Genomic DNA, 21,635 nt, shown 5'->3' on the forward strand with positions numbered 1-21,635 from the left:
CATGGGCCACGCCTCTCAATGAGAGCAGTATAAAAGCACTTGTAGACATGTTAGGCATGTTTTAAAACCACCAAAGACATGCAGGCTAGCGTATTTCCACCTAGTCCATGTGTGTATGAAGCCCCCTCATAGTTTAGGCAGAGCTGGAATGAGAAGAGAGGTGGGCCAAAAGTTGGAACCTGGGGATTGCCCTTCCTGTGCTTCTATGTTCTGGCAAAGAATTCAGAGAAGTCAGAAATTTTAAAATTTGGCCTTCCAGGTCATTAATAAATTACGTTTGTCTAAGTAGGAAGATAGAAGATATTTATTTAATAGTTTGTTCAGTTTGATTTATAGCTTTTAAATGTTTAGGATATGATAAGTAGGCTCCATTTGTATTCTTGGTTGGACCCTGCAAATGAGAGGAGTGGTCTTTGTGATGGAGGCAGCAGCAATGGTGGTGCAAATAGTGGTGATGATGGTGAAAACTGTAGTGGTGATCATCTGAAGGCTCAACATTTATTGAACATCTATTACAGTTCAGTAGTCCACCACATCACTTCACCATTGTCTTCACTATCATTATTTCCCTCATTTTCTTCTTGAAAAAAGCATGTATTATGGGGGCTGTGATAGGGGCTGGGAATGCAAAGATGACTGCAATGTGGTCTCTGGCTCAAGAAGCTTACTGACCAGTGGGATAAAGGCTCAGGAAGACAGGTCTTTGCGATACAGAAAGTTGAATTACAGAAGAACGTACAATGCTGGGGGCAGCAGAGGGGACCAGAAGAGCCATTCAGAGGAGGGCTTAAAATCTAAGTTGGGCCACTATAGGCGGAGAATAGGGAAAGGCATTCCAGAAAGTGGGAACAGCATGTTTAAGTTATGGAAGTGAGGACAGTAGTTTAAGAAATGATAGCCTGGAAACAGGGATTCCTTTTGACCCTGTGTGTGCTATCCGCACTCTTATTTGGGGAGGCTACTCCCCCAATCCAATCACAGAATTCTAATACCTCCTTCCTGATCACCCAAGATGGACCATCCAAGTTCTTCCCTAGGAACTTTCTATTGGAATTGGAAGGGAAGAGCCTTTGTATGTTATCTGACAGGGAGCTATCAGGATGCTATCAGCCTCTCCTATCAGGAACAGTTCACAGCTATCAGGAACAGTTCACAGTATGTCTGCTTCTTAAAAGAGTTGATTGGAAAGGAAGTGCTGATATGCAGGGTGAAACAGAGAGAGAGAACACCCTGATGGTGTCGAAACCTGTGACCCAAGTCTTCTTAGAGCCCACGTTCATCCCAGCTTGATCAGATGAAGCAGCAAACTGGACCCTGGGATGCAGCTGGGAGAAGAGGTGAGAGAATTGGAGCAGCAGGAGCCAGATCCCCAAGGGCCAGGGGAGGGAATTTCAATAGTATTCTGAGGACAAACGGAAGACATTAAAGCAGGTGCTTAATGGAGGGGAGACAGGATGAGATCTGTGTTTTTAAAGATCATGCTGTTTTGATAGGCAAGACTTGCTAGGAAGGAGAAGGGGTAAAGAGGAGAGGCTGATGGCAGGGGGCTTGTGAGAAGACAGATCTCATCCTCACCCCAGATATCATGGGCCAGAGGGAAGAGGGCAGACCCTGTGGGTTCTAGTCACAGCCCCAGCTCTTCATTGCTCTTTGACTTTGGGTGAGTTATGTGGGCTCTGTTTTGTGCTGGGGGTGGATAAATGTGGAGAGAGACATTAGATGTCATGTGGTCATTCAAACAGCCTTGAGCTGGGGGCCAGAGATCCTCGTCCCAGTTCCCATTAGAGAAGGTCATGGCTCAGGTGGTAAAGAATCTGCTTGCAATGTGGGAGACCCAGGTTCAATCCCTGGGTCGGGAAGATCTCCTGGAGAAAGGAATGGCAACCCATTCCAGTATTCTTGTCTAGGAAATCCCATGGACAGAAGAGCCTGGCGGGCTCTAGTCCATGGGATCACAAAGAGTCAGACACAACTGAGCAACTAACACTTTGACTTTGAAGATAACTCCTATGCGCAGAAACCCATGCTACCCCACCCCTTCCCAACCTCAGCCAACCTCCTAAGGCACTTCCTGTTAATCTTCCACAGACTGAGCCTGTAGAAGAAGAAAGCCGGCAGTGGGTCTATTCCAGGGACCAGGGTGAGGGGAAGGAGGGTGGCCAGGCCTGCCCTGGAGAGAGATGCCATTGTGCCTGGTGGGGCCCCAGGCCTTCCCTCACCCCCAGGCAAGCCCCAAACCACAGGCCACGTCCTGTTTCTCAGAAATACTGCCATTTCCCAGAGCCCAGGGTTCGTGAGGGGACACGGGGAGGTGGCTTCACAGTTGCTAGAGGAGGAGGAGGGAGCCTCTCCAGGAAACCTGGAGGCCAGGCTTGGCCTTATAACAGGATGATCAAGTTTGGAGGCCAGAAAGCTATGTGAGAAAGTTGAGTGGAGCAGAGGCTGTGCCTGTCCTAGCCCAAGACCTGGCTCTTCCAGTGCTCTGGGATCCTTCAGGAGCAGAATCCCAGACCTCGTCCTGGAATCCACCCCCTCCCCCACAACCCCCGCCACTTACTGATGTGTGATCTTGATTAGGTCACTTCCTTGCCCAGAAGTTTCTTCTTCTTCACTATGTAGTTGACAGTCTCCACCTCACTGGGTCGTCCTGGGCATCAGATAAGACACTGGATTTGACCGTGCATGTGGGAGGGGATGTACGTGCTTCACCCAGAGCCCAGGCTATGCCCAGCCTGGCCACCAAGCAGGATGGCGGATCCCACGGGACTCCCTACAGCAGTCTTGGGGAGCACCTGGAGACCACTCCATCCTCCTCCTGCATCACACTCATGGGGAGCCCAGCCAGAGTTAGGCAGCAAGTTGGTGACTGAGGAAGAATGGAAAGTCACTATGGAGTGGAAAGTGAATGGAAAGTGAAAGTGAAAGTCACTCAGTCGTGTCCGACTGTTTGTGACCCCACGGGCCATACAGTCCATGGAATTCTCCAAGCCACAATACTGGAGTGGGTAGCTGTTCCCTTCTCCAGGGGATCTTCCCAACCCAGGAATCGAACCCAGGTCTCTCACATTGCAGGTGGATTCTTTACCAGCTGAGCCACCAGGGAAACATAAGAATATTGGAGTGAGCAGCCTAACCCTTATGCAGGGGATCTTCTCGACCCAGGAATCAAACCGGGGTCTCCTGCATTGCAGGCAGATTCTTTACCAGTTGAGCTACCAGGGAAGCCCCTGGTATGAGTGGATCTTAACTTGTTCCTAAACCTTCCCTTCCTCCATCCTCACTCCTGTTTCTTCTACTTTTTCCTTTCCCATGAGATCTCCTCATCACCAAGACTTGCTTGAATCCTGTCTGAAAACCCGCTTCTTCTATCTTATGTCTACTGCCAGCCACTGCCCTGCATCTCTCCCCTCTTTCACCACTCAATCTGTCTCCTCCTCTCCCAGACACTGCCTCAGCCCCCCACAACCTGCTCCTGCCTCCCAGCTTCCCTGACATGGCCATTGCCATGGGCCCCAGAAGCCCCCTCTCCCCGTGGAGAGCCCTTTCCAGGTCTCATCCACTGGACTCAGCCATGCCCTCTCCTGACCTCTCTTGCCTCCATGCGGTTCCTTTGCTGACGCCCCAGGGCTCTGTCCTAGTTCCCTCCTCTTTCCACTCTACCGTCTCTCCCAGGCCAGCATCTCCCATCTCCAGCTGTTAGTTACCACCTACAGGCCAACAGCTCCCAAATCTCTGTCTCTGGCACAGCCTCCTTTCTAGACCATAGTATACCCGAAGGACTGGGGTTCTTGCCTGAGACTCAGCTTAGCTGAAACTCCTGGGTTCTCCCCTCAGCCACCCCGTGAGGCACCAGCTCCACCAGACTCCCTGCTCTTCCTCAGCCTGACGTCTATCCCAGCCCCGGCACCACTCTCCTGCCCAGGCACTGTCCTCCCTTCCCTGGATCCCACAACAGCCTCCTACCTGGTCTCCGTCTCACTCCTCCACCCGGCCCTTCACCAGCAGGCAGGGCCAGCTTTCTAAACCACAAACCTGACCGAAGCACTGAAATGCTTCCAGGGCTCTTTGCTGCCCTCGGGGTGATGCCGGTATTCAGCCTCAGCCCCCTCTGCTCTTTGCCTCACATTTTATCCAGCAACAGTGAACTGTTTGTGGTCCTCCCTGTAAGAAGCTGTTTTTCACCTCCCCGCAGCGGTCTCTTCCTGTGCCACTGTCCACCTACCTTCCCCTCCCTCCCCTCCACCTTTTCTTCTAACTCCTGCTTATCCTTCAGACTCAGCGAAGTGTTCTCCATCTGGGCAGGGGCTGTGTTCCCCATGGCCCTGGGGTCACAGCCCTTGCACTCATGGTGTTGTAAAGACTCATCCGCTCAAGATTTTGGCTCACTCAGGACAGGCAGGGAACCATGTTGGTTCCTTATATCATGCTGGTCGTCTTGCACAAGGCCTAGACCAGAGTAGCTCAGAGAGTGTTTTAAGAATGAATAAAGGGAAGGAAAAGACAAGTCAGAGTGATGTCAAACCCTGGGAGAGCAGCTTAGAGATTCTGAGTGTGTTGACACACTCAGAAAGCTCTGGACCAAAATCAGGAGGTTCTGATGTGCTGAACATACCTCCCACAGTGGGAAAGATTTGGGGTGTATAGCACAGTCTTCAAATAAGTCCATCAGAGAAACCAGGGAGGCAGTTGGCCTGCAACATCAGGACAAGTATACGGGGAAGTCATTCCTGTCCTGAGGCCCAGGAAATGCCTCTGCTCACAGATCCCTGCCTCCAACCCCATTCTCCAGCGAGGGAAGGGGTCCCTGTGCTGGGAGGGGCAGGGGTAGGTTCCAGGAGGCAGGGAAATCTCCACTGAGTAGAAGACACCTGAGCTAGGCTGAAGGATGACCAGTTAACAGTGGTAACTGATTCCTAGGCTTTCAACTCAGGAGATTCAGAAGCCACCCTGGACTTCACATTAACCCCATGTGGTGAGCAAGCCAGGCTGGAATGAGGAGTCTTCTCCAGGAGGGACAGGCAGAAGCTGGGAGGAGCTGGATGTCTTCTTACTCCAAGGATGAGGGGGAGACTTCAGGCATGTTCCTCAAACCCCACTGTCTCAGAAAAGGCCCTGGGAGTGGGCAGGGGGATTTTGGGGAGGATGATACCCCTCCCTGCTCAATGAGGGCAGTGTTGGGAGGCAGCTTAGCTGACTTCCCCAACCTCAGATGCCCAGGGACAAGACAGGGGCTCAGAGCAGAGCCAAGTGGCTGCAGGTGGCAAAATCCAGCTTACAGGCCACTTGACACCATCTCTCCATGGCTTCCCATCAGGTTTGGGGATGGGGGGGTGACATATGACTGTGGATGAGAGCACAGGTCTGCAAGTCAGTAGGTCCGAGCTCTGGTCCTGGCTTCACCACTCATCACTGTGAGGCTTTGGGGAAGACACTGGGTGATCCTGAGCCTCTGTCTTCTCCTCTCTAAAATGGGAGTAATTCCTATATTGTTCACCTTAAGTAGAATCATGGGCATTAAAACGTCTTTGAAAGGGAAAGGAACTGTACCCATGGGCAGGATAAAGGACTGATGTCTTTAATTGTAACTGTTAGGCCTTCTTCCCAGACCGTGGTGCCAAGGTTGGCAATCTGACTGCCAAGCCTTGGAAAGCCTCTGAGGTGAGAATATTCGGGTTTATAACATTGGTCACGGTGGAATGGGAAGGAGTGCGAGCTTGGAGCGAGAGACCTGGCATACAATTCCGAATCTGCTACCACCCTGCTCTGCGGCTTCAGGCAAATTACTGCTCCTCCTTCAACTCTGTGTCCTCATTGTAGAGTGTAGCTGACGGTTGTCAGGACCCCTGCACTATCTGCCGGGAAAGTACTTTGAGGCTCCATGCATACCCCTCGGCTGGCTGACTAGAGTCAATCCCCCTCACTAGGCTCAGTGCCAAAGAGTTATGGGAAGGGGGGCTGCCCACAAAAGCAGGAGGTGCTGTAGCTGGGGGGCCGGGGACAGCAGCAGCCCAGAGCAGGGGAGAGGCCATGATGGCAGACAAGGGCCTGGGTCAGAAGGCAGGGTGGGGCTTGGGGTGGGTACTACCCCTGGCTCTCAAAACCACTCTGTGAGGACTGGGGCCAGCCTCTGCCCCTTCTGCACCTCAGTTCCCAGTCCTGTAAAATGGGGATGACCAGGCCTGCCTGTAATCATGAGAACACACAGAGACTGGAAAGGGACTCAACAGGCAGGGTTAAGGGGTAATGCAACTTCTTATTTATTAATATATAACAACAAAAATGATAAAGCTCATATCTGCAACTGTTCAGATCTTTGTTATAAGGTCTTGGTCATTTTGTCTGGATTGGCCGTGACCTTCAGCTCCGGGGTCTGGGCTAGGAAGATGTTCCAGTGACCTGAATGGAGAAAAGAGGAAGAGTTGTGTGTGGATGTGCAGTCTATGTATGTGTAAGGGTGTGTTGGTGCTATGTGCGTGTGCATACATGTGCACAACTGAGGCAGGGTGACTGGGGTGGGGAAAACTTGGGACAAGGAGGACCGAGTAGGCTGGGTTTGAAGCCCAGAGAGGAAGGAGATGGGGACCCCATCCTACCCCCATAATCCCAAAGGGTTCTGGCATAGGAGCCCACCTTTAACCTGACACCTGTTGGTGACCCTCCCCTCTGTGACTTCCTCTCCACCCACCTGGATCCGTCTTCCTCAGGGTGGTGGGGAGTAAGCTGGGGGCCTCTGTAGCAACGCGGTTAGGAGGTTTCAGTGGGAGAGGTTCCAGTAGAGGGCCTACTCAGCACTAGGATTTAGGGGCTCAGAGTCCCCTCTGACAGCCCTGTCTCCCTTGCCCCAAGACCAGATCCAGCTGGCTCTGCTTCACCTTCCTGCTCCCGAGCTCTCGAGCGCCTGAGTTGGGAAATCTCTGGCCCAGACACCCACTGGATTCCTGTGCCGGGAACTGACGTCTGTGGCTCACAGCACCCCCCTCCCGGCACCAGCAGCCTGGAACTCCCCAGCTTCTAGCCCGACTCTCTTCCCAGGCCCCTGTCCTTGGCCCAGGGTCCCACCTTCGTGGGTGCCGGTGAGCAGCCGGAAGTTCTGCGCCTCCTTCTGGAAGTCTTGCTTCCTGACTTTCTTGATCTGAATCAAGTGGAAGATTCCTGAGGGCAAAGACAAGGGCATGAGCAGGAAAGAGAAGGTGTGTGGTCAGTGAAATGGGGTGACTTAGACCCAGGACAGACCCAGTCACCTCCCTTCCCTCCCCTATTCTGACCAGACACCGAATCCTGAGGACTCAGTTTCCTAAATATTTTGAATCTGTTCACCCTATCCCCCAATGTCACCCTTCCCCTCTAGGCCCCATCGTGTCTTACCTGGGTCACTACCCTAGACTTCTGACCTTTAACCCCGCCTCTCATCTGTGATCCCGGCTGCAGGCATTGGAAAACATGCCTGTTACCCTGTCACCCCCTCCTTCCATGACCCTGCTCCTCTCACCATCATCATCCTGTGCTCACACCCCTCACCTGTCAACAGTGCAGAGGGGCAAGGAGGGAAGAAGGGAGGGAGCGAGGCTGGGAAGCCACCAGGCCTGTAGGGCCTAATCAGTCTTTTTTTTTCTGGACTGTAGAACGTATGATAAAAATCAACAGGTGATTTGCTTCAGACACCAAAGCACTACAGGTGTCAGGGCTGTAGGCTCCCTTTCCACTCAAGGCTCAGTTCACCCCATCCCTTGCCTGTGCTCCAGGTCTAACCAGCTCCTTGAGGTCCCTGAAGGGGTGAAGCCTTCCCATTTGCCATCCCTTCTGCCAAACTCCGGCTTCTGTTGCCACAGGTGAACTTCTCATCCTCCCAGCCTTACCTGGGAAGTCTTCTTGATTCTCCCTCCTCCCTTAAATAGTTATAATTTCCTCCTTGGGTTGCCCACACCTCTTGGCTTCTGTTTGTGATTGTTCCTATTTCTAATATGCTACCATTGTGTCTGTTCTTGCCTCCTCCACCAGACTGGGAATGGAGAGGACTCTCTTCTTGGGTTCCCTGAACCTGGCTCATATTGGGCATGCTGAAGGAATGAATGAATGAATCCCTGGATGCATGGATAAGCAAATATATGAGTACCCAGTCTAGGCCAGGCCCTGAGGGGGAATGAGGTATTAGCTGGATCTCCTGATGTTTGTATCCCCCAGGGAGCTGGCCACGGGCACCACACATGGTGTTAAAGCCCTGAGCACTTGGGCTATGAGGTCGCGCCAGCTGTTGCCACCAGGGGCTGTGGCCAGAAAGAACAGATGTGACAGCAAGGCCTCTGCTAGGCCAGTACCACCCTCAAGAAAACCAAGAACTGGCCTTGCCTATGGGAATTCGGGTGGGGTCCCACCTAGGGGCACAGACTGCTCTGGTCCTGGGACTGAGCTCGAGGAAGCTGGGAATGCCCAGTGCTGTGCTCAGGCCCCACCGCCCCCGCCCCCCCAGGTGCCAGGGACAGAATATGGGAGAGACTTGCTCCAGAGGCCCAGGCCATCACAATTATGAGATGGGGATGGGTCCTGGTGCCCCCGCCTGCCGCTGCACAAACCCCCAAACAGAAATTGGAGAAGTGACTGGGAAGAGGGTCGTCTCCATGCTGTCACTTGCAAAGCATGATTGAAAGGTCTGGGCTCTTGGGCCTAGAAGCAAGAGCTTGTCTGAGGGTCATGGTTGTGCCTTTTGGCCTTTGAAGGGTGTTCCAGGCCTGAGAGTGGCTGGGCTCTGTGTGTCCCAGGCAGAGGTGTAGTGGTGGGTGAGTTCCAAGAGACAGGACAGGCTCAGCTTACAGAAGAACCTTCTTGAGCACAGCCATTCCCAGAATGGCAAGTGAACCACCTTGTCTGGAGGTGAGGTGGGGCTGAGTGCAGTCAGGGGCTCAAGACCATCAGGGAGGCTAACAGAGGAACTTCCTTCCCTAGTGAGGGAGGAATTGAGAACCCTGAGGTCCCTTCTCTTGAAATGCTAGACTTGAAAAATCCTTAACGCTAAGCCAGTTCTCTGCTCAGATTCTGGGCCTGGAGCTGGCCCCGCTCTGGGGTGGCCTCAGCCCAGTTTTCAGCTCACTTTGTCTCCAGGTCAATTCTCCTCTTCCTCTGCTGGCTCCCAAGGTTGCTGTTTCCACTTGTCTGGGTGAGGAAAGAGCAACAGTCTCCCACTGACAATCGGCCCTTGGGAGAGTTCGTTCTGACTTTCTCTGTCTGGGACAGGGAGGGAATGGGGGTGTTGATGGGGTATTTCAGCCACCCAGGGGCTTAGGAGGTGATAGGGTGGGTAGGTTTGCTAGTGAGAGGGTGGCAGGGCCGGGGATTGTGAAATTGAGGAGTCCTCCCCACTTCTTCCTTTTCACTGCACCCTGGGTAATGAGATTTGGCCTTGAGCTGTGACTCCCCCATCTCTGCCATCCTGCGCCTTCCTCGGGTCCTTCCCTAAAAGCATAAGGTCACCTTTGTGGATGTGACACTGGGGACAGTAAGACCTGGGTTTGAATCTTTACTGTTTAAACTGTGTGATTTTGAGCAAGTCCTTTTACCTCTCAGACTCAGTTTTCTTATCTGCAAAATGGGGGCTTAATACAATACATACCCTTCCGGTTTCTTACACCTGTGAACTGCAACACGTTATACATAGTACCTGCTACTCACCAGTCACAGAGCGCCGGACATATAAGCATGGGCTCTGGAGCCAGAGTTTGAGGCTGTCGCTGCAGTGTGCCCCTCTTGCCTTTTTACATCCTGTCCAGTCCAGGCCCACCCTCCATGAAGGTTTCCCTGACCAGCTCGACTCCCAGAGAGCTCCTGCAAGCCATGAGGGCCTGAGGACAGAGGCTCAGCCTTTTACTCTCTGTGGTGCCAGAGCAGATGGGAGGAGGCCCAGCATAAACTTGCAACCCCACCTGTCCAGGGACTGAGGGACTCCCAACGCTCAGAGCAACCATAAGGATTACTGAATCTCCCCCTCAGCCTCTGGTCAAGTCCCCTCCCTGCTCTTGCTTACACACTTCTGTGAATGGAACTTGCTCCCTGCCTTCCACTGCAGGAAGACTTCAGGTTGAGAAGGCACTTCCTCTCATTAACAGAAATGTGCTTCTCTGCCATTCTAACTCAGCCAATGAGGTGGGATGAGAAGGGTGCAGACATTTTTAGCACTTACTATGGGTAGGGGCTGGTACCTATGTCATTTCACTTAAGCCTCTCAAGCCCCTTCTCCCCCATTCACAGAAGAGAAATTTGAGGCCCAGAGAGGTCAAGTGATTGCCCAAGGCCACACAGCTAAGAAATGGCAGAGCCGGGATTCAAACCTAGGTCTGTCTGATTCCAAAGCCCCTGCTTGTTGTTTCGACCCTTGTGGTCACTCAGAGCACAACTGCTCCCTCTGCCTGGGGCAGTCCTTCAGAGCCATGAAGCCAGCGGTCCTGTTCCCCTGAGTCTTCTCTTCTCCAGGCTGAACAGCTCCGCTTTCTTGGTCCATTCCTCCCACGACAGGGGGCAGAGTAGAGCAGGGAAAGAGCCGCATCTGACGTCACAAGACCTGGGCTCTAGCTCCTCCACTTACTGGCTGTGTGGCCTTGGGCCAGGTACTTCACCTCTCTGAGCCTCAGTTTCCTCATCTGTAAAATGGGGATAATAATACCTAACTCTCAGGATCGTTGAGGATCAAATGAGATGATGAATGTGAAAGCACTTTGTAAATTTCAAAGTGCTTCACACATTGGTTGTTATTATCATTGTCATCATTCTTATTATCATTCCCTCTTCCACCCCCCATCCCCTTCACCTCCCCACTGCCAGCCAACCACATCAGTAGAGAAAAGTGACCTTAGAACTAATTCCCAGTTAAAGGTTTAATTTGTTTTACTCTACCCAGGGGATTTACGTTTAACAGGAAGAGCCCCAAAGCTGAACTCTCAGCAATTCCCTTCTCTTAACCTTCAGTTGGTGATAGATGCAGCCTACTGATCAGGGTAATTTTCTCACAGAATGAGAAATATGTCGACTTACCATAGAGGGATAGGATCCACCATAAAGGAAAGGCTAGATGAGACTGGCCTTGAGGATTTGAGGGTGCTGTGAGGGCCCTCCTGCCTGAAAAGATCTCTCCTCCCAGTCTGCTGAAATTCTACCAATGGACAGCTCTTTGGTTCTTCGGGGTAGGCATTACTCTGTCCTGGCTCCTCACAAAGTGTAACAACCCCTTTCCCCCAGGAGAGGGAGCACTGCCAGGCTCTGGCATCTCAGAGTGGGTGAGAGTATCGCAACTGTCAGAGTCACTGTCCCCCTCTCCTTGGAATCTGGGACTCAGAGCTGGAAGATGACCTGAGGCAGGTCTTCTTGGGCCAGAGGCACTTAATCAGTTCCCTAACACCCCTGGGAGGGGGCGGCTGGAGCACAGGCAGGGGGACAGGCCAGAGTGGGAACGGGCCAGTGCTCACCTTTCACCAGCTTCCAGAGGTAGATCTCCACCTGCTCAGAGGCCTCACGCTCGAGGGCAAAGCGACGCAGGCTGTCCGGGCTTGGGGATACTGATGTGTGAACGAGAACTCGACCTGGCGCCTTCGGACACTTGGTGGCACTGATCTCACTGTGGCCCGGGTCTGCCTTGTCCTCTGGGAGAGACAAGGAGCTGTGAACGCTCTGTCTCCCCACTCCTGATAGCCCAGGAAGAGGGACCACTGGGCTGACATCTCCCTCAGGGTCATTAGGGTCCTTTGGGAAAGTTCTGGTGCCCCTGGGAAGACAAGGAGATTTCTGGGGAACAGAGAGGGGGCCTCTCCCCTAGTCTCCTCCCATTGATTAGCCTGTCAGAAAGCTTCTGACCCTTCAGGGCCCAGCTCACATTCCACCTCCTCCAGGCAGCCCACCTGGAACAGCTTAGTTCACCCTATGTCCTCCCACCTATAGCTTGTTAACCCTTCTTGCTTATGCCTCTCACTCATGCCCTTAGATCCATGCTGCCTTGCATTGCCTTGTGGTTGCTTCATTTGGGTATGTTTTCTCTCTAATATAAACCCACAGGGGGAAAGGCAGGAATCCTGTTCTTTAAGTCCTTTGAGTCACTCACATCCCCAAACACAGGCTCACAATGAACAGAAGGAAAGGTTTGGGAGAGGTTGAGGCGCTGATGGCAGTAATGATGATGGAGCATCGTATGGAACAGGTGGTGATAACCATGATGATGGTGACTGTAGGGTGGTGGGAGGGGTGGGGGGTGGGGGGGTGAGGATGATGGGGATGGTGGTAAGTTTGTTTCTGGATCCTACAAATTGGATCCAGTCCTAAAGCCTTGACATGTTGGAATTTCAAGGACATTCCCAGAACTTTCCATGTATCAATACTCCCTGATTGTCTTTCAGGGACTAAAGGACTAAATCCCTATGCATCTCCCCACCTTCTAGACTCTTCTAGTTATGAAGACCTTTGAGGTGTCCAGCTAAAAGCTGTAAGCTGTCTCAATATCTTTAAGAGGAAATGGAGTAGGATCTGAGGGTGAGCCCAAGACTATATGTGTTTGTGAAGGAGCCCAGCAGCGAGCCGCAGCCATTCTCATAGAGAATTCAAGAGAATTTCTGGGTGGTCCAGTGGCTGGGACTCTGTGTTTTCACTGTTGAGGGCCTGGGTTCAACTCTTGGTTGGGGAACTAAGATCCTACAAACTGTGCAGTGGAGCCAAAAAAAAAAAAAAAGAAGAAGAAAAGAAATCTATTTTAAAATAAAGAAAGGAGAAGGAATTCCCTGGCTGTCCAGTGGTTAGGACTCCACACTTCCACTGCTGTGGGCCTGGGTTTGATCCCTGGTTGGAGAACTAAGAATTTGCAAGCTGCATGCATGGCCAAATAAAAAAGAGAATTCAAGGTGAGCCCTCAACCATCATGCCATCATGCTTCTCTCTCACCTTGCCCCTACCATTTATTAATCTATAAGTGACTGTTATCCCTTATGTCTAGGTTTTGATTTGCAATTCATAAAGCACTTTCATCAACTCTATGTCTAAGGCTCAGAAAGGTAAAGTAACCTGTCTTTGCCTAGAAGAGTAAGTTAGGTAGATGAGTATGTCAGGGAGCGAACCCATGCAAACACATCTCCTGACAGCAAATTCTGGGGCAGGTGGAGACTTAGGGTAATCATAGCCACTCGGCTATCTCATTTGTGAAATAACTGAGATGGAAAAATTAAGTAAACTCTGAAATCATAGTACAATACTGGGTGCACAGTTGGTTCTCAGCGTTTCCTTCCTCTGTTTCTTCCCCGTTCTTCTCCTTTCAGTTTTGTAGCCAGCCCTGTCAGAGACATGACCAGGACAGTGCCTTCGACCCCACCTGCCTTCCTTCCAGGCTTGAGGGAACAGGCCCGCCCCTTACAACAGCTCCTGCTGACAGTCACAGGCTGCTCTTCTCAATGAGATGCTCTGACGTTTTTTCCTGCGCAGCCATTAATCCTAAGGTCACTGTTGAAAGAACTCAGCCGGCAACTCTGGAGGCCTGACTTCTAGAAGCTTTGTTCCCCCCACCCTCCGCTGTTTCCTCCCACCCTTAGCTTTTAAAACCTTCCTGCTTTTGCCTTCCACTCATGCCCTTAATCCCACACTGCCCTGCATTGCCTTAAAACTGCTCGGCTGTGTTTTCTCTCTAAAATAGACCCATAAGGTCAAGGGAAGGAATCAAGTCTTTTGAGTGACTCATACCACCAAACACAGGCTCACAATGAACACACATAGCAGGAAAGGCTTGGGAGAGGCTGAGGTGATGGTGGCAGTGATGATGATGATGAGTGTGATACGGGAGAGGATTTAGAAGGACTTCTTGTTCCAGCTTCACTGTGTAACTTAAGAAAGTCCCTTCCCTTCTCTGGGTCTCAGTTTTCCCATGTGTTTATGAGGACTGAAGGAAGACAATAGTGATCAAGAGTATTGTGTTTGTGGGGATTCCCTGGCAGTCCAAGTGGTTGGCACTCGGCTCTTTCACTGCTGTGGCCTGAGGTCAATCCCTGGTAGGGAAACTAAGATCCAGCAAGCCTCATGGCATGGCCGAAAAAAAAAAAAAGAGAGAGAGAGCATTGTCTTTGGAATAAGACAGACAGGGTTCATATCCCAACTCTGTCACTTACAGTTTTGGGACCTGGGACAAGGTATTTCTCTTCTCATTCTGTAAAATGGAGATGAAGATGTAGGTGACTGCCCTGCCCATTGTGGTGAGGATTGCATGAACTCATGCCAAATACCTATGTGGCACATGGTAAGTATTCAATAAATGTTGGCCATTCCTCTTAAAAGGAGGTTCAAAAGGGAGGGGATATATGTATACCTATGGCTGATTCATGTTGAGGTTTGCAAGAAGACAACAAAATTCTGTAAAGCAATTATCCTTCAATAAAAAAATAAATTAGTTAAAAAAGAAGTCCTAATAGCCTAAGCTTTTATGACTTCGCCGAATCCAGGACATTACTTGATTCTGTGTGTGCCTGAGAGCCTCTGAATCTGTAGCACTACATGGTTCTGTAAGCCTCATAACTGAGTTGGGCGTTTCTCACTGCTATCTTTCTAGCATTCTGTGCATCTAAACGCCCCTGAATCCCGTGACTCTGAGCCCCTACCCCATCTATCCAAGCCCACACAGGATGTTCTACATGTCTGTGCCCTGGGGAGAGAGACCCAGGCCTTGCTCTAGCCAGTGCCCTCCCTGCCCCCAGGCTCTCTTTGTACCTGGACAAATCTTGCAGCACTTCCCGGCTACTTTCTCAGGGTGGTGGCAGGGGTACGCAGTGGGGCAGATCACCCGCTGGCAGTCCTGGCGGCCGTCCTGGCAGGTGCACAGGATGCAGGGCAGGGGTCCGAAGGAGCGGAAGGCCGGGTGCCACACCTCCCCATGGGAGTATGTCTTCCCACCGTGCACACAGGCTGGGCCGAGGAAGGCAGGAAGGGAGGAGGGTCAGTACCTTGGGCTTGGGACAGAGTCCAATAATGGGTGGGGGTAGGTCCTTGGGGTGCCCCTGCTTCACCAGTCTGGCCCAGCCACACTGCTTGTAAAGCAGAGGCCAGGGAATAAACCAGTCCCCTGTCCCAAACATCCCCCATCTCAGCACTCAGGACAGAGGTGGGACTGGTAAGTTCTTGTTGAAGATGAAGAGTCCTCCCTGCCTGCCATGGGCACCCATGGTGGGGTGTGGAGAGGGCTGGCCTGACGGTAGACCTGTGCTGTCAATAGTGGGCCATGCGAGCGTGGGCAGGTCCCGTCTGTTTTCACAGCCTCAGTGTCCCATCTGTCAGATGCCACTGTGGCTCCTCCCTCTCCACCAATCAGGGTGACATGCAGTGAGGTCTCTCTGCCCGTCTGCTGCCACAGTTGTCTCCTTGACCTGCTTCCCTGATCCATCCCAACCATCCTCCTGCAGCCCAGCTCTGCTTCCCCCTTCCTTCATCAAAACCTTTCCCTCAATACCTCCTTATCTTGTAATAATTGATTTACATGCTTGTCTCCCCTACTAGTCTATGAGTCCCTTGAGGAAAGGGACCATTTTCATCTCTCTCTTCTCTGCCCCTCAATTCCCAGCAAAATCATGCTCAAAAGAATATTGTTGCATGGCCCGTAGTCCTAGTTCCAGGACTGGTTCTGTCTCTAACTCAATACTCTGAACCTCAGTGTCCTCATCTGTCAGATGGAAGTTTAGATCTAATGTTCTATGAGTCTACCAGCCCATGGCCAAGTTGAGATTGCAGGGATGGGAAGTGGGAGCAGACAGGGGTCCCCTTTTCCACCTCAGGGTCAGCAGAGGCTCCAGTTCCCACCTTTCTTATGTTTCTCCTTCAGAACAATCTTGACTGTGGTGCTGCCTGCCTCCTTCGGTCGGAAGTGGCGAGGGATGAAGCCCAGAGAGGCGCTGGGCCCAGTGGGGGACGGGGTGCTCAGGTCTCTCTTTCTCCCATTGTCCCCTGAACACGGATCCTGGGAATGTCTCTGCGAAGGGCAGGAAAGATGAAGATCACTGAAGGCCCGCTGCCAGTGCAGAAGCAGAAAAACAGGCTGCAGTGAGAGGCCTGAAGGTGGCTGTTGGGACGGCATAGGCTCTAGGCAGAAGGAAGGTCTGATAGGGTCAAAGACACTCCCAGGCAACGAATCTTTGAAGACTCTCGGAGGTCAGTGGTTTGGAAGTCCAGCCTTCACAGAGCCCTTCTTCAGCTGGCAGCGGCAGAACCTTGGGGCTGAAAAGTAACCAGAGGGGGCTGAGGTCTTGATGTGGAAAGTGTGAGTGATCAGGAACCCCAAGAACTTAATATTCAAGAAATGGAGTGAGCATGAGCGTCAGGACATTCTTTGCCTGAGAAGATTTAGGTGATGGGACAGGGGATGGACCTCCAAAGATCCCACCCAACTGCAGAATCCCCTAGGAGAGAGGACTGAGAGCAGGTCCTGTCCAGAGATGATGGATCTTAGGAGCCCCTTTTCTGAATCCAACACCTCAAGACCCCACACTGCCAGATCAGGTCTTGAGAGGGTTGGCGATGAAAGCAAAAGGTGTGTGTGATGGCCGTGAAACAGAGCAGGAGCTCCCTGGTCCAAAAATTGGGGATTGAGAAAGGAGCAAGTGGGCTGGGGACAGGGGTGGAGTTTATCACCCCCTCACTGACACTGAGTCACATTCCTTCTTCTGCAGCCCCTTCCTGACTGTACAGTCTCTGAGACAGTCCTTCAATGTCTGCACTGAGCCCACAGGAGTTCCCAGAGTGAATACTATGTCCCAGCCCCCAGCACGGGCCCAGGACTACAGGAGGTAGCCAGGAAATATTTGTCAAGTAAAGTAGAGGCAAGAAGGAATTGAAGAGCCCAACACCCCTATATGACTTACCCACGTCATCCAGCAGTTCAGTGAAGAGCTGGAACTACTTACTGCAACTAAGTCTGGTGGGTTTCACTTAGCTGCCTCCTATGACAAGGACAGGGGCTTCCCAGGTGGTACTAGTGGTAAAGAACCTGGCTGCCAATGCAGGAGGCATAAGACATGCAGGTTCAATCCCTGGGTCAGGAGGATGCCCTGGAGGAGGGCACAGCAACTCCAGTATTCTTGCCTGGAGAATCCCAAGGACAGAGGAGTGTGGCGGGCTACAGTCTATGGGGTTGCAAAGACTCGGAGACAGCTGAAGCGACAGCACACGTGCACGCATGGCAGGGACGGGGAGGAAGGTGGGGGCATGGTCAGGACCCTCCAGAGAAGGCCCAGAGTGGGAAGGGGGTGAGCTGGCAGAGGAGCAGGGAGGGCTCATTAGTTCAGACCTCTGGGGAGTCTCTGGGGAGGGGAGTCCCACTTCGACTGCCCCAGGGTCCAGGTGAGCCAGGCGGTAAGCACAGGCGGAGCTGTTCACAGGGTAGGCATAGCACGGCTGGTGTACGGGAACGTGAGGCAGGGTGTGAGCCCATTCTCCCAGCTCTTTTCTTTCTGACCAGAGAGAGTCAGGCAGTTTAGCTCATCTGAACGCTAGACCAAGATGGAGAGGGGTCAAGACGGAGCCGGAAACGTGAGGTAGCCCCACAGAACTGGAACCTTAGCAGAGGGATGGAAGGCTGGCCCAAGTCAGAGGCCACTCCCTCTGAAGACATGCTGCCCAGAGGTGGCCTGAAGAAGGACAGACACAGGCTCTGGACAGGACAGTGTTAGAATTTTCCAGGAGGGAAATCAGGACGCTTGAGGCCTGCTTCTGTCCTGTGTGGCGTTTTTGTTTCTTCCCCCCAGCCCTCTCCTTCCTCACCAGCCACTTTGGGAGCTGTAATGGAAGTTAAAGAGGAGCCTGGAACCTGGTGGTGGCTAATGGAACCGACCCAGGCGACAAATGAGACATGAAGGCAATAACTGGGATTGCCTGCTCCACAGTCAAGGAGATTCAGGCCCAGGATACCAGCCCCCTCGCCGCCCCCTCCCCACCCTCTCCATAAAGCTATGCACTCACCACCCCTCGGTGTGGCTGCGTAGTGTCCTCTTCAGCCGACTTCTCACTGGACCCATCTAGAAACCCAAAGGGTAGTCCGTGAGCCTCCACCTCCTCAGCCTTCCTGGCCGGAGCCCTGCGGGCCTCCCCACCTCTAGACTCTGCCCCTCCAAAGCCTGGCCCTACTCCTGCAGCCCCATACCAGTAGTTCCCTTGGCCCCATGGGTATTTATTCTTACTTCCCATTACACGTCTCCTCACCTTTGGGTTGATGAAATCCCTACAACTGAACTGCAGACTGTATCTCCACACTGGCCTCTTGGTCACTTAAGACTGAACCCCTTGGCTAGGCCAGAGCATGTCATTCAGTGCTCGTCTCAGATGGTGTAGGGGCTGTGAATCCCACCCCCAGCAGCCTCTCAGCCCAGCCACACCTGAAGTCACCAGGCTTGGCTTACACTATACACTCCCTGGCTGCCTTTAGCCTCTCTGTCCCTCCCACTGGAAGAGCCTAGGACTCCTCCACCCCTACCTGTCTGGGCCCCAGCACTCAAAACCCTGTGAAGTCCTGCAACTTCCTAGAGCCCCCCTACCCCTGCCTCACATACAGTCTGGCTGCCACTGAGCAATCTGGATTCAAAGACCCAGAACGCAGGAATCAGACTGCTTGCTAGAAATCACCAAGCGCACTCGCTCCGTGCATACACAGCATGGCTGAGGCCCACAGAAGGGAAGGACTCTGCAGGAATTCACTGGAAGGACCAGGACTAAACTGGTTTCTGATCTAGTGCTCTTCCACAATGCCAACATCTGGGGAAGCATTTCATGGTGGAGTACCACCCTCCTTGAGGTCTGCCTCCTCCAGGAAGCTTTCCTGGACTACCACAGCCCACAGGGAACAATCTGGCCAACCACGCACTTCATTTTGCCCAAGCTGCTCACCCTGCACTCGCCACTGTCTTGTCTCTCTCTGTTCCGTACAGAGATGCTACCAGGATTCTGCTTGACACAGGGGCTTGGAGCCCCAGTGAACCCAGGCCTGTGCCCAGCTCTGTGATGAGGAAGACAGGAAGAGACATGGTCTCTGCTCTACAGACCCCTCTCCTGTGCCTCTTCTGATCCTCTTGGCCTCATCTTGGCAGGCATTTTGTCCCCTCCTTGCAGGCACTGCAGCAGCACCCTCTTCACATGGACTGCAGCCAGCTTCCTTCAGACTCAATCTGGCAGCAGGTGCCCTGATGCCACACCTCCTCCATGTCTCTGCCCCCATGTCTTATCTCCCCCTCCATCCCCACTCCCTCTCCCATTCCCAGGATAGCCCAACACAGTGGGGAGCGGGAGGGAGTGACCCCGCCTTGGGGTGAATCTTTGACCAGTGGGAGTTGGTGGCTGGTGGACCAATTCCTCCTCTCCCTCTTATCACCTCCAGACCTTTCTGAGGAGCAGAAGGCTACTTGGAGCAATAGGTCACGCTTGATGTCAAGTCAAGGCCAGCTCCCCAGCACATTCCTGTGCTGTTTTTGCCTCCCTCCCTGCTTCACTTTCTGTCCCCTCCTTCCTGCTCCCTGGGATTATAATACAAATACTGCACATCAGTCTCTGGCGCAGGCTCAGCTGTCTGAGGGGTGCAGCTAAGCCACCATCCTGAGGAAGGAAGGGGCCGGGTGACCCCTGAGGGTCCCCTGAACAGTCCATGGCTGGGTCCCTGAGGCAGTGGGCGCGCACTGCCAGATGTAGGGACAGACTCACCTTTGCAGGCCTGGCAGCAGGAGGCGGGCAGCGGGAGGGGTGGGGGGCAGCCTGGTTCTGGGCAGGTCATGAGGCCGCAGTAGATCTGGCCCTCCTGACAGACAGAACACACGGGAGCTGGGAGACGAGCTCTGCTGGGGACCAGCCTTGGGGCTGGGATAGCCCCCACTCTGGCGGTCCATGGCTTGAGGTCTCCTCCGAGGTGGGCAGAGGGGGAGCGGCACAGTGTCCGGGGCAAGGCCCAGGCAGCTCAGAGGAGGGTCCCTGCACCTTTCCCACTCACTCCAGGCCCCAAGGTAACAGTTATCCTCCAGCTTCTGAGCCTTTTCATACCCAGGCTCTTCCTAGGCTCTCACAGCAACCTAGTGAGGTGAGATTTTCCCAACCTACAGATGGGAAGGGACTATGGAGAGGCCTGAATCCCCTGAAGTCAGAGACACAGCCAGGCAGAATGTTTCAGGCTCTTCCTCCTGCTGTCAATGTCCTTCTCCCCTGGCCTAGAACAGGGAGCCCAGGATAGATGAGTAGGACGAGGGCATGTCTCCTTGAGCTCATCTTGCTCTTATGCAAACTCTAGGTCCCCAACTTCAGGACCCAGCCTGGAAAGGCAAGACTGCAGCAGAAAGGGCCTTCTGGGAGTCAGGAGGCCAGATGACCTTTGGTGAGTCACTTCTCTGGGCCTCAGCTTCTTCATCTGTGAAACGGGGACACTTTCATCTGGGTTGTGAAATCAAATGAGGGAACAGTTATGAAAACCCCTTTTAAACTGCAAGGCACAATGTGTCCCTGGGAAGGAGTGAGATTACTTCGAATCCTTCCCCTATTCCTTTTCCAGTGAGTCTCAGAAGTAAGGATTCTGATCCTTCAAACAAGTCCCATATAAACAGGGATGAGAAGAAAGAAGGGGAGACCCAAGTATCCAGGGGGAAGGGACAAGGGATCACAAGCACTGGGGCAAGGCCCAGGCAGCTCAGAGGAGGGTCCCTGCACCTTTCCCACTCACTCCAGGCCCCAAGATAACACCTTCCCCTACCATGAGTTCTCTCTTCCCACAGCCCCCTCTTCATCCAGGTGCAGCACAGTACAGGTAAAACAGTGTGGGTTTGGAACCATGTGGCCCTGCGTCTGAATTCTGAGTATGCCACTTAACTAGCTGTGTGTGTGTGTGTGTGTGTGTGTGTGTGTGTGTGTGTGTGATGTCTGATTTTTTGTGACACCATGGACTATAGACCACTAGGCTCCTCTGTCCATGGGGTTCTGCAGGCAAGAATACTGGAGTGGGTTGCCATTTCCTACTCCGGGTAATCTTCCCAACTGAGGAATCAAACCCACATCTCTTGTTTCTCCTGCATTAGCAGGCAGATTCTTTACTGCTGTGCCACCTGAGAAGTCATGTGACCTTAGGCCAATTGTTTAATTGCTCTGAGCCTCAGTTTTCTTATCTATAAAATATGATTAGTGATAGCCTTCTCATAGGGCCTTTGGGATACTGTATATAAACATAAGGCATTTCCTAGTAGGTACAGTGCCCTAGTTTACTTCAAGAGGCCCAGGCCTTGCAAAAATAACCATTGTCTAGGTTTATTTCTAAGTGGTCCCTTTTATCATAAGTTGTTTGCTCTGCAGCACAGATACTTTGAAATTCAGACTCAGAGTGATGGGATCCTCTCACTGAAAAGATGGGAGACAGATCCGAGAGAGATGACTGTCTCTGATGGTCACGGATGGAACCATGGCAGAACCAGAGCTGAAACTTGGGTGCCTGACACCTAGAATGGACCTCGTACCCTCTCATCACTGCTGAATCAGATGATTATTTAATCAGAGAGGACCTTGGAGATCACCTTGTTAGACTCCCGGCTGTGCGTGCATGCATGCTCAGTCATGTCCAACTCTATGCAACTCTACAGACTGTAGCCCAGCAGGCTCCTCTGTCCGTGGGATTCTCCAGGCAA

At 52.5% G+C, this 21,635-nt stretch overlaps 1 protein-coding gene across 1 annotated transcript in view; it reads right to left on the minus strand.

The window, feature by feature from the left end:
• Positions 1-6,316: 6,316 nt before the first annotated feature.
• CHRDL2 (chordin like 2) overlaps positions 6,317-21,635 on the minus strand; it is a 34,559-nt gene continuing 19,240 nt past the window's right edge. Inside the window, exons 5-11 of the mRNA XM_068989122.1 lie at positions 19,681-19,774; positions 17,953-18,008; positions 15,799-15,967; positions 14,716-14,910; positions 11,451-11,624; positions 7,060-7,152; positions 6,317-6,396 (exon numbers count right to left, since the gene is read on the minus strand). Of these exons, the coding sequence (XP_068845223.1) occupies positions 6,317-6,396; positions 7,060-7,152; positions 11,451-11,624; positions 14,716-14,910; positions 15,799-15,967; positions 17,953-18,008; positions 19,681-19,774 (861 nt within the window). The remainder of the gene's footprint in view (positions 6,397-7,059; positions 7,153-11,450; positions 11,625-14,715; positions 14,911-15,798; positions 15,968-17,952; positions 18,009-19,680; positions 19,775-21,635) is intronic.

Source organism: Capricornis sumatraensis, chromosome 16 (genome assembly GCF_032405125.1).
Source record: "Capricornis sumatraensis isolate serow.1 chromosome 16, serow.2, whole genome shotgun sequence".
In the NCBI taxonomy this organism is placed as follows: domain Eukaryota; kingdom Metazoa; phylum Chordata; class Mammalia; order Artiodactyla; family Bovidae; genus Capricornis; species Capricornis sumatraensis.